The following is a 12978-nucleotide window of genomic DNA, read 5'->3' as shown; positions in this document are numbered from 1 at the left end:
CTTCGTAGACATACACTTTTAAGATTTGATTTGGGAAACTGTCATTAAGTGTTTTCAACACTTACAAAGTCCAATACATGGGTAAAATCTGGGTCACAAAATTCAATACATGGGTACAATCTAGCTACTTCAGAATAACTACACTACAAAAACAGGCCCCAAATGTAAAGGAGTAAACCTAATATATCCATTCTAAAGAAATATATATTCATTCTAAAGAATGCAGCTAACTGCTTAGTTCTAGCAAATTGTTGTCATGCAAGAAGACAGACGCAAGGACACTAGGTCTTTCTCCCCACCCCACCCCTCCAGGAGAAGCCAATAATATGTATTTCTCCCTATTTAAAACAGTACTTGCTACTGTGCAAACCAAACATTTCTGTTAGTCAAATTTGGCCTATGGCCCAATAATCTGTGGCTTCTGCCTGGAAAATTAATTAACTACTTATAATCTCCAACTCTTTTTCTCTCTGAAAACACTGCTTTCTAAATGCAAAAAACTGAACAGTTAAAAAAAAAAGTGAAGGAAATCAAAAAGACCTAAGGTATAAAACCTTCTAAATCTAAGCCTCAGTTACCTCATATTTAAAATAGGGAAAAAGAGAACATATAGAAATTATTTGTAAGGGTCACACAAAGTAATGCATGTAAAGTACTTAGCACAATGCCTAGCATGGCATAAGTGGCTCCATAAATACTAGGTATTATGATAATGATGATAGTCTGAGAGGACAAACAAAAAATTACCAAAAGTAAAGCAAATACAGCTTACCGTTATCTGACTTAATCCAGCCAACCTCATAGTCAAAGTAGGTGACATAAAGTACTTAAATGCAAGATCTAGGCTTTCTTTATCAAAGCATAATGTCGTGTCCAATGGTTCTTTCACTGTGCTCCACATTAAGTCAGCCATGTTGCGAGCCGCACTCTGTCTTAACTCCTGATCAGAGAGCTTGCATAAATACCTGAAATGATTCAGAAATACAATGTACACAAAAACTTGCAAACTATTTCTGAAGACCACTCAATAATTCAATATTCTTTTGCTCCATACCTCCAAACCATTTAATATAGTAGAACCTGGAATCCTGGGATTAATATTCCCAATTTAAACTATTTCTAAGTAATGCTTCAAGGATTGTGACCTGTGGCAATGTGTCCTTTGCTGAGAGTCCAACATAAATCAGGAACTGCAAAGCCTAACACAACATGTAAGGAAGGAAGGGAGGGAGGGGAAAGCAGGGAGGGAGAGGAAGGGAGGGAGGGAGGAAGGGGGAGGGAGGAAGAGAGGGAGGAACTGCACAGAGCCAAGTCATTTAACATCAGATTCTGCACCTGCATCTCCAGTAAAGCTTTACTATTCTCTAGTACCTGTCATGTATACAGCTCCTGTTTTAGTAAATTTCAGTTGACTTCATATAAATAGTACATCTACTCCCCAACACAGCCAAAATTCTTCAAACTGTGTACATTTTAAACATCATTCTTTTTTGGCTTTCAAAAATCACAAACCTCTGGTTTTCCTCTCAGGGCCTGCCTATTCTATTTGGTTGGTTCCTCCTCCTGTACCCAACCTTTCAACATTATTGCTCCTCAGGGCTTGTAATGGATTGCAGAAAGGCCCCAAATTCCTCCCATCACTTTATACAGTAGTCTTTGCAATGTGACTTTACCACTCTTCCCAACAAAGGTGTCATTTATTCCTCTACTTTCTTGCATCTGAGCTTTGCCATGAAGGTCCCTTTGCCCAGTGGGGTATTAAGAGACATAACATAAGCAGAAGCTTAAAAAGCCTTTGAGGGCTTCCCTGGTTGCGCAGTGGTTGGGAGTCCGCCTGCCGATGCAGGGGACACGGGTTCGTGCCCCAGTCCGGGAAGATCCCACATGCCGCGGAGCGGCTGGGCCCATGAGCCATGGCCGTTGGACCTGCGCGTCCAGAGCCTGTGCTCCACAACAGGAGAGGCCACGGCAGTAAGAGACCCACGTACCCGCTCCCCCCGCCCCCCCCCCAAAAAAAAGCCTTTGAGCTTGCCCTCTCTTGCTGCAAACTCTTCCACCACTGAGAAAAGGACTCAGGATAGCATGCTGGATGAGAGAGACACGGCTAATACCCCAACTGACATCGAGCCAACTGCCAAGATACATATCAGTACCCTTCCCCACTGAAGACCAATCAGCCTGCCAACCAGAGGAAAAATGACTGAGGTTATCTATCACAGAGCACCCAGGTCCAGCCAAGTCATCCCAGATCAGAAAACCTAGCCAACCAGAGAACTGTGACAAATAATAAATGGCTGTTATTTTAAGCTACTAGTTTTGGGTGTTTTCCCACACAGCAAAAGCAAATTGATATAGCACTCCATCCTAGAATCACTTCTTTTGTTTTAATTTAGGCCGCACCAGGCCTCAGTTGCAGCACGTGGGATGATCTTTGTTGCAGCATGTGGAATCAGTTGCGGCATGCAAACTCTTAGTTGCGGCATGCATGTGGGATCTAGTTCCCTGACCAGGGATCGAACCTGGGACCCATGCATTGGGAGCATGGAGTCTTACCCACTGGACCACCAGGTAATTCCCCTAGATTCACTTCTATTCCCTTTCTACATTCTCTCCCCAGATGACCTCATTTATTCCCATGAGGCTTTTTAAAAATTTATTTATTTATTTTTGGCTGTGATGGGTCTTCATTGCTGCCCTCGGGCTTTCTCTAGTTGTGGCGAGTGGGGGCTACTCTTCTTTGCAGTGCGCGGGCTTCTCATTGCGGTGGCTTCTCTTGTTGCGGAGCATGGGCCCTAGGCATGCGGGCTTCAGTAGTTGCAGCACATGGGCCCAGTAGTTGTAGCACACAGGCTTAGCTGCTCCGCAGCATGGGGGATCTTCCCAGACCAGGGCTCGAACCCATCTCCCCTACATTGGCAGGTGGATTCTTAACCATTGTGCCACCAGGGAAGTCCTATTCCCATGGTTTTTAAGTGCTACCTTTATGCTGACAACTCCTAAATTAACGTTGTTGTTCTAAGTTACAGGCTTATATTCCCAATTTCCCCATGCCACTTAAATGTCCCACAGGCATCTCAAAATTACATCTTTAAATTCTCCCAGTCTTTCACATCTGTTAATGATACTCACAGCAAAAAGAGAAATCAAAGGGAGGGCAGCTAAGCGTCTTCCACTATGCTACCCCTTTCCTTAAACTCCACAATCACCAACCTTATTGATTTCATTTTCAACTATATCCAGTCAATTTTCAAATCACCATAAACAATCCTTGTACAAGTAACCATCACTTCTTTCCAGGACTACTCCATTAAATTTTTAATTGGTCTCCTAGCTTCTTATCCAACACTCCTGTAATTTATGAGCCACTTAAAGGCCAAAGTGATCTTTTAAAAACCATAATGAGGACTTCCCTGGTGGCACAGTGGTTAAGAATCTGCCTGCCAATGCAAGGGACACGGGTTCGAGCCCTAGTCCGGGAAGATTCCACATGTCACGGAGCAACTTAACCCGTATGCCACAACTACTGAGCATGTGCTCTAGAGCCTGCGAGTCACAACTACTGAGCCTGCATACCACAACTACTGAAGCCTGTTCACCTAGAGCCCACACTCTGCAACGAGAAGCCACCGCAATGAGAAGCCCATGTACCGCAATGAGGAGTAGCCCCCACTCACCACAACTAGAGAAAGCCCACGCGGAGCAACAAAGACCCAACACAGCCAAAAATAAAGAAAGAAAGAAATTTTTTTTAAAAAAAGATTACAAATTAAGCAACTTAAAATATTTTTTAAAAAAGCCATTATGATTCATCTGCTTAAAACACTTCAATAGATCCCACTGCTAAAATTAAATCCAAGCTCCTTAAAATGGCTTGAAGGTCCTGAATAATCTGCCCCTGTTTATATCCAACCTCATATCATAATCTTACCTCCTTACACACTATGCTCCACCAGTCTACTTCTAGTTTTTTAATGTCATATTCTTTCCAACTTCAAAGCCTATGCCCTTATGTTCCTTCTACCTGAAATATGTCCTTCTACTTATCATCTGATTAGCAGATTCATGTTCCTCAGATGTCACCTTTCAGAAAGGCCTCATATTCTCTATCACCTTATCTTTACTTGCATAGGATTCATCACTATCTGATTCTTTTCCTGATACTTTCTCCAACAACCTGAATAGTAACCGGAAAATAGCAGGCACTCAAATCTTTGCAAATGAATAAAAATTATAAAGCACTCATAAATATTATCAAGAAATACAATCTTAGAACTCCAACAGTTTACACTCTAAGCCTAATCAATATGATAATATCTTTATCCTCGTCTTAGGTTTCCTTCTTAGGTTGGGACTTACAGAACTCAAATATCACCCTTTCCCCAATGAGACCTTCTCTATACCATAGATATAATTGTGACCCGCCCTCTAGAACTCTCAACCCACCCTTGCTGCTATTTTTCTCTGTCATACTCATGACTTTCTGATGAACTGTCTCATTTACTTATTGTGCACACAGACTGCACAAAAGGAGATATATTTTCTTCTCTGCTGTATCTCCAATGCCTACAACATAATACTTAGTATACATTTGTTGACTGAATATAGTGGAATATCATGCAACCACTGTTAATCTGTTTAATTCTTTATACTCACATAAAAAAAAATTCCAACAAAAATTGCTTAAAAGTAAACATTAAATATAAACCTACATAGGTGCATTAAAAAATACATCAAACTGTCAAAAATTTTCTCTGGAGGATGTGAATACAAAGGACTTTCAAACAATATAATTCTGTACTACATTATGAATAGTTTAAACATTACTACACTGATAACCAGGGGAGAAAGATTTTATAAAGTTACCTGATAACATATGTCCTAAAAGGGATAATGTGCTGCATGACAGCAGGGATATGTAGCCATATTCTAATCTATAAAGAAACATAAAAGTGATATTAATGGTTAATGAATATGTGAAATACTTGTCTTTAATTAAAAACAAGAACATTTAGTATTTTCCTGCCTCTAAAAACTAAATATATTTCATCTATTTTGAAAAGGATAAACTAAGAAATACAACTGCACACATATCAGGTAAGTAATTTAACCTAAAACATTTCTAATCCATATACCTAAAATCAATCTGAAGAATTACTATCAGCTTCCTTCTGAAAAGGGAGAACCATCTATCCAAGTAACATCTTACTACCTGCTACTCTATACCTCTTTGTATGGTAGCAATCCAAATACTATAGAACAAAATTAATTTTTTAATAAATCATCCTTCCTTCTAAAAAATATCAAATTACCTGATATCTGGTCACTTCAATATCCATCTAAGACAAATATATTTTATAGAGTCAAACACTGATCACAATATCAACAACTATTTGCTTAATTAAGCTCTTACTGTAAGTATCGCAATCTAAGTTATAATAATCTGTTCACTTGATTTTTTTCTGCATAATATTCCAGCCCATTTCTAAATGTGCTTATATTAGTTTTATTCTCATAAATTGTGGTTTAAATATAAGAAAAAAAATCCTAAGCAAATCATCAAACAAGAAACTACAATACTAAGCCTTAACACATGCAAGTAATACAAATTGAAAACAAATTTGTAAATACAGACTGCATGGCTTCACTTTAATCTAATGAAACATAAGTCCTATAGCAAATACAATACTAACGGTGAAATGCTAAAACTCTTCCCTCTGAGACTAGGAACAAGACAAGAATACCTTTAATTCAACTTAAACTGAAGGTCCTAGACAGTGCAACAGACAAACAACTGAATAAAAGGCATAAGACTAAAAAGGAAGAATTAAAATCAATATTACTCTGAGATGATGTAATTATGTAAGTAAGAAATCCAAAATAATTTTCAGATAAACCTTTTTGGAATTAACTAGTTTAGCAAGATTGCTGCTTAGAAAGTTAATATAAGTAAATGAATTAATATACACACATATATATACAAACATACACATACTATATTACATATATATATTACATATATACATATCTTACATACCAGAAAAAAACAATAAGTAAAATTTTCAAAAATATTCTCTTTACAACAGCATCAAAAAATATCATGCACCTAGAAGTTGTCTAACAAAGATATATAACATCTCCACATAAACACAGAAAATTATGAGACAAATCTTAAAGCATGTAAATAAAAACACATTTACCATATTTATACATTAGAAGACTCAAGATTGCAGAGATGACAGTTCTCCGCAAATTGATCTACAGATTCAACGCAACCCAAAAAGGTTTATACGTGGAACTTTAGGCGCTGATTCCAAATGCAAACATCCAAGAAGAGACAAAACACTCTTTAAGAATGACAGGGAGGGGCTTCCCTGGTGGCGCAGTGGTTGAGAATCCGCCTGCCAATGCAGGAGACACGGGTTCGTGCCCTGGTCCGGGAAGATCCCACATGCCGCGGAGCAACTAAACCCGTGAGCCATGGCCGCTAGGCCTGCGCGTCCGGAGCCTGTGCTCCGCAACGGGAGAGGCCACAACAGTGAGAGGCCCGCATACCGCAAAAAAAAAAAAAAAAAAAAAAAAAAAAAAAAAAAAAAAAAAAAAAAAAAAAAAAAAGAATGACAGGGAGTAGAGATATAATGCATGGTAACTATGCTTAATAAAACTGTTTTGCATATTTGAAAGTGCTAATAGTTCTTAAAAGTTCTCATAAAAAACAATTTGTTAACTATGAATGGTGTCAGACATTAACTAGACTTCCTGTGGTAATCATTTTGTAACATATACAAATATTGAACCACCTGAAACTAATGTTATATGTCAGTTACACCTTAATAAATTTTTTTTAAATGACAGGGAGGTAGAACTTGCTTTACCAGATAGCAAGACTTCTTATAAAGCAGCAGAAATTAAGACGGTATGCAAAACAGCACAAGACTAATCAAATAGACTAATGGAATATACTAGAAACCCCAGACCCATGCACAAGAAGACACATAAAGATACCTGATTTATGACAAAATGATACTTCAGAACAAATAGGAAAGGACTGTCTTTGCTATAAATAGTGATAGGTCCAGTGTCTGTCTATATAGAAAAGAAAATGAATCCTGATCCCTCACACACCACACACAAAAGTCAATTCCAATTGAACTACAGATCAAAATGTGAAAGTAACATAATAAAAATTCCAGAACACAGAAAAATATCTTCATAAGATTTTTTATCCATTAATGAAAACATTAACCATAAAGAAAAAAATTTTTTATAAATTATATACCATTAAGTTTGGTTAGAAAATAGATCTTAATGAAATCAAAACGACACCTCACACCAATCAGAAGAGCCATCATCAAAAAGTCCAGAAATAATAAATGCTAAAGAGGGTTTGGAGAAAAGGGAACCCTCCTACACTACTGGTGGGAACGTAAATTGGTGAAGCCCTATGGAAAACAGTCTGGAGATTCCTTTAAAAACTAAAAATAGAGTTACCATATGATCTACTCCTGGGCATATATTCTGAAAAGACAAAAACCCTAATTCAAAAAGGTACATGCACGCCCCAATGTTCACAGCAGCAATATTCACAAAAGCCAAGACATAAAAGCAACCTAAATGTCCATCAATAGATGAATGGATAAAGAAGATGTGGTATACATACACAACAGAATATTATCTAGCCATTTAAAAAAAAAAAAAGGAAATCCTTCCATTTGCGGCAACATGGATGGACCTAGAGATTTGCATATTAAGTAAAGTAAGTTAGGCAGAGAAAGACAAATTCTATAAGATATCATTTATACATGGAATCTAAAAAAATAATACAAATCAACTTCTGTACAAAACAGAAAACAAACTTATGGTTACCAAAGGAAAAGGGGTAGAGGGAAGGATAAATTGGGAGTATGGGATTAATAAATACGCACTACTACATATAAAATAAACAACAAGGATTTACTGTATAGCACATGGAAGTATATTCAGTATCTTGTACTAACCTATAATGAAAAAGAATCTGAAGCTATACACCTGAAACTAACACAGTATTGTAAATCAACTATAGTTAAATTAAAAATAACTCTTAAAAAACACAAGAGAATGAAAAGCAAAACCAGAGCTGAAGAAGCTATTAGCAATACATAAATGTCAGGCAAAAGACTTGTATCCAAAACATATAAGAAATCTCCACACATTCTTAAGGAAAAGGCAAACAATTTGATTTTTAAAACGGATTAAAAGGGGCTTCACTGGTGGCGCAGTGGTTAAGAACCTGCCTGCCACTGCAGGGGACACAAGTTCGAGCTCTGGTCCGGGAGGATCCCATATGCCGCGGAGCAACTAAGCCCGTGAGCCACAACTACTGAGCCCATGCGCCTAGAGCCCGTGCTCCGCAACAAGAGAAGCCACCACAATGAGAAGCCCGAGCACTGCAACGAAAAGTAGCCCCCGCTGCAACTAGAAAGAAAAGCACGTACGAAGACCCAATGCAACCAAAAATAAATAGATAAATAAATTTATTTAAAAAAAAACGATTAAAAAAATTTTGAACCGACATTTCTCGAAAAATACTGAAATGGCTAATATGCCCATGAAATGGTGCTCAATCTCTTTAGTCATTTAAAAACACAAAAGTAGACCACAATGAGATACTACTATTAGTTTGTCAGGAATATCTAAGAGTTAGAATACTAGGTGTTTGCAAGGATATGGAGCAATGGGAACTCTCATTCCTGGTAAGAGTGTAAATTAATACAATCACTTCGGAAAATCTTAGCATTAATGTGTAAAACTAAATATATGTATACCCTGTGATAAAGAAATTCCACTACTAGATATATATGAAAATAAAATGCATGTACATATGCACCAAAAGACATGTAAGAGAATGCTGACACCACATTAATTGTAATAACCTAAACATCCATCACCAGTAAAACAGATCAATGTTGGTATATTTTTAAAGGAGTATTATACAACAATCAAAGTGAGCAACTCGAACTACATGCAATATAAATATCAATGTTAAACAAAAGTAGCCATACATGAAAGAATGCAGTATGTGATTCCTCTTACACGGTTAGCAGGAGACAAAACTAAATCATAGTATTTAGGGATATAAGCTTAAGTAATAAAACAAAGAAAAGCAAAAAATAAAAATATGAATTGTTTCACCTTTAAGGGCAAAGAGATGGGACAGTGACTTAGAGGAATCATAAAGGAGGCTTCTGGGGAGTTCACAATGATTTGTTTCTTGACATGGGTAGTGGTTAAATGGGATATTCACTATGATAAGTCACTGTAACGTATCTTATCATTCTGTTCACTTTTCTATATGTTTATTTCAAATTTTTTTAAAAGGTTAACAGATTCAATTATATATAATATACATTAGAGGGGATGAAAATGAAAACAGGTACAGTGATACCTTTTATTTGGGGATAAACAAATATGCCAACGAACAAAAATTTAAATAAAAATGACAAGGGAAAAAATATCAACATTGGAAAGAAATTTTTAATAGAAAGAAGAGCTACCATTTACTGAACCCTTAATATTTCCATTCAGATAGATGAAAAAAGTAACGCTTATAGACATAATGTAATCAAAATTTGATAGTACATCAATAAAAAAATTTTAAATAAAACAAAAAAACCAAAACAATTAGATAGTACATAACAGAACTACAATTCAAGCCCAAGATTATTTCTCTGTAAAATCTACATTCTTAAATACTACTATGAGGTATAACATTACAAGAATCAAATTGCATATGCTATTAAACATATAGGTCCTTTTTCTTTCCTTACTGTAAGTTTTTTTTTTTTTTTTCTTACTGTAAGTTTTGAGCTTCCCCCTCTTGGTGATAACAGAGCTCTAGTAGCCTTTCTAAGTACATGTTAAAAATCTCAGGAACAGGAAAAAATATTGTCTGATCCCCTTATAACTGCAGAAATGCAGGCAGTATTCTGCATCACAAAGCTAGTTTTAACAAAATGACAAAATGAAAACTTCACTGAACTGTCAATGAACTCTCCTGATTAGTGTGAAAATATATAATCCCAGCCTAACTTCTGATATTAAATAGTCCTTGTTAGTGTTTTTTGTAAAGTAGTCTTAGGAAATTGACAGTTCGGAAATTGTTATTGTGTCTTCTGATGTGTTACTACAAGTTTGTATCTCCGATAACATCTCTTAGGTAATAATTTGTCCTATCTGTTTTGTAAAGCATAAATTCATGAGGTTTATTAAGGCTCATTTGTACTTTTCCATTCATATTAATAAAATAAATCCCATGACTCTTAAATTCTTTACGCAAAGTCCTTAGGCTTTGTTATTTTGTAATTAATAAAAGGTGTCATGTCTGAGATGACTAACTCAGGCATCTTTGCTGAGGGCTGAGGCAGGATACATACTATGAGCTATAACTCACCATGCATCTCAGTGGGGAAACTTCTATGAGGACTCTACATTCTACTTCTCTAAGCTGTGCTAAATATTGGTTAACTGTTTTTGCTGAAAATCTAAAGGCCAATACAAAATAAGAAAACTACATATATAAAGATTTTGTTGTTTTTTCCCCTGAGGATGCAGTCATCATTACTAAGAATAGATCCTTGTAAGAGTGGAATAATACTTGCGCAAGACTGAGAACTCTCCTACAGTCAGTGTTAGTTTAGAAACGCTAAAGCAAACTTTTGAGACTGAAATAAATGTACGGGCCTAAGCGTATTATCAGATTTGAACCTTAATTGATGAAAGTAAGAGTTTTCCTTCTTTGCTGATAACTCAGACTCAGGGCAAAGCGAGTTTTCCTGTGCTACAAGCTAAGGTTCTAGGAGATAACACCACCTTCCTCATTAAGAGTGAGGGAATGACCCTAGAAAACAAACAGAATGGTTTGGTTCCCAGGAACTGATATAAACATGTTTTCTTCTGAATGTGTGATTTATTACAATGAAGTGTGGAAGAAACAGGTACTCAATAAGGTCAGGCCTTACCTACCTTACCATAAAAGTAGTTTATAATTCATAGAATTTTTTGCTTTTCAAGAAAAGGATTGCCCTAAAATCCAATAATTTTTGTATTATTTAAATGTAGGAGTTTTTGTTCCTGTATGAAAGCCCATGGAAAATCAGAGATTCCCAAATAAGGGACCTTCAGCTTTACTGAAGCTGAAACAACATGGCTAAACAAGCTGCCTATTTCTCAAGAAAAGAAATGAGACATATAGAAACGACCAGGGTTTATAATTTACAATGATCCACTAAAGGAAACTACTCTGCTCTAGATCAATTTGTATGTGCCTAGAAAAGTCTGAAATTTAAAGGCCTTAAAGTTTCTCAAAATGCAAAAGGATGTCTATTTCAATTGTTTAAAGTGGCTGCTAAGTGTTTTCATATAAACTTCAGGAGTGGTCAAAACTCCAAAAAAAAAGGTCAGAAATCATGCCAACACTTATACTGCTTTAAATGTCACCAGTCCCTTAAGAAAAACTCTAAACTCTGAAAAAAATAAAGTACAGTGTCTGCAGACAACTTAATTACAAAAAGAATTGTAATTTAAGCTCTTCATTTGCACCAAAGTATTAACTATATTTTTTAAAATTAGAAAAAAGCAAAATCAAAAAATATTTTTTATGAGGAAAAGATGACAAATGAAAGTTAACCAATCAAGTTATAAAATCTTTGGTTAAAAAGTACATTATGGGGCTTCCCTGGTGGTGCAGTGGTTGAGAGTCCACCTGCCGATGCAGGGGACACAGTTCGTGCCCTGGTCCAGGAAGATCCCACATGTCGCGAAGCAGCTAGGACTGTGAGCCATGGCTGCTGAGCCTGTGCGTCCGGAGCCTGTGCTCCGCAATGGGAGAGGCCACAACAGTGAGAGGCCCGCGTACCGCAAAAAAAAAAAAAAAAAAAGTCTGTATTTTATTCTTTCTCCCAAAGGAAGCCAGACTGAATAAAACTTCCTTTCAAACAAATAAGTCAATCAGACTAACAGAATCAGGTAAGTGTTAATAATAGCTAAAAAAATAAATAGCAGCACCAGTCACTAAGGCTTCCTATGTATCAGGTGCTATTAACAAGAGCTTAAAATCTATCTTAAAACCTCACAACAATCTTTTAAGGTAGATCACCATATTTATCATTCCCATTCTACGAATTGAAAAATTGAGGCTCAGGTTCAGAATTCAAATGCAATTATGACTCCAAAGTGACCTACCATGCTACAATGCCATTACATGTAGTATGTTCAATCTGTCAGAAACCAAGGAATCTGGGGACTAAAAATGACCCTGATACAAATTAATTATTTCAAATATGGAAACATGGAGTTCCAGATACTCAATAAATTTGAATAAAGCCAGTGTCCTCTCCAGTGTTATTTCTACACTGGAAACGATGAAACAAAGTTATTTTGTTCAGTCTTTTTTCACCCTGTATTTTTATTTTATATACACACTTGAAATATTTCACAGTAGTTATTACTTAAGGTAATTCAGTTAATACAAGAATTCAGGCTTTGGTAAAGTTAGATTTAAGTTTTGCTTCATTATTTTTTTAAATGATGACCAGAATAGAAGATTATTTTAGGTTAAATTTTAATACACAGGTGGTAAAATGTATTTCTCTCTGCTTCCACACATATTGTGCTTCACAGCAGCTGACATTCACAACATTTGAAAGCATTACCTTCTTTACAAAGGCAAAAAGAAATGTTAGTTCTTCACTTGCAATATACAGGGAAGTCAGACACACTATAGTAGTGCCCTAAGCTAGGCTAACCATCATTTAAGTAACCAAAAACTCTAAAATTTCCCAGTACAAAATCCCCGGCTAAAGAGGTAGATGGCTAAATTCACCTAGTTAACTTAAATTCATTAATTTTTTTTTTTTTTTTGGCTGTGCGGTACAGCTTGCGGGATCTTAGTTTCCCAACCAGGGGTTGAACCCGGGCCACAGCAGTGAAAGCACCGAGTCCTAA

At 36.4% G+C, this 12978-nt stretch overlaps 1 protein-coding gene across 5 annotated transcripts in view; it reads right to left on the bottom strand.

Moving 5' to 3' along the window:
- The window catches only part of USP34 (ubiquitin specific peptidase 34), a 238339-nt gene that overhangs the window by 168274 nt on the left and 57087 nt on the right, over nt 1-12978 (bottom strand). For all 5 annotated transcript variants that reach the window (XM_059079238.2, XM_059079242.2, XM_067007549.1 and 2 more), the window contains exons 6-7: nt 4864-4931; nt 773-965 (exon numbers count right to left, since the gene is read on the bottom strand). In XM_059079238.2, coding sequence (XP_058935221.1) covers nt 773-965; nt 4864-4931 — 261 coding nt within the window. The remainder of the gene's footprint in view (nt 1-772; nt 966-4863; nt 4932-12978) is intronic.

Source organism: Kogia breviceps, chromosome 11, assembly GCF_026419965.1.
Source record: "Kogia breviceps isolate mKogBre1 chromosome 11, mKogBre1 haplotype 1, whole genome shotgun sequence".
NCBI lineage: Eukaryota > Metazoa > Chordata > Mammalia > Artiodactyla > Physeteridae > Kogia > Kogia breviceps.
This window is presented reverse-complemented; position numbering and strand designations above follow the sequence as displayed.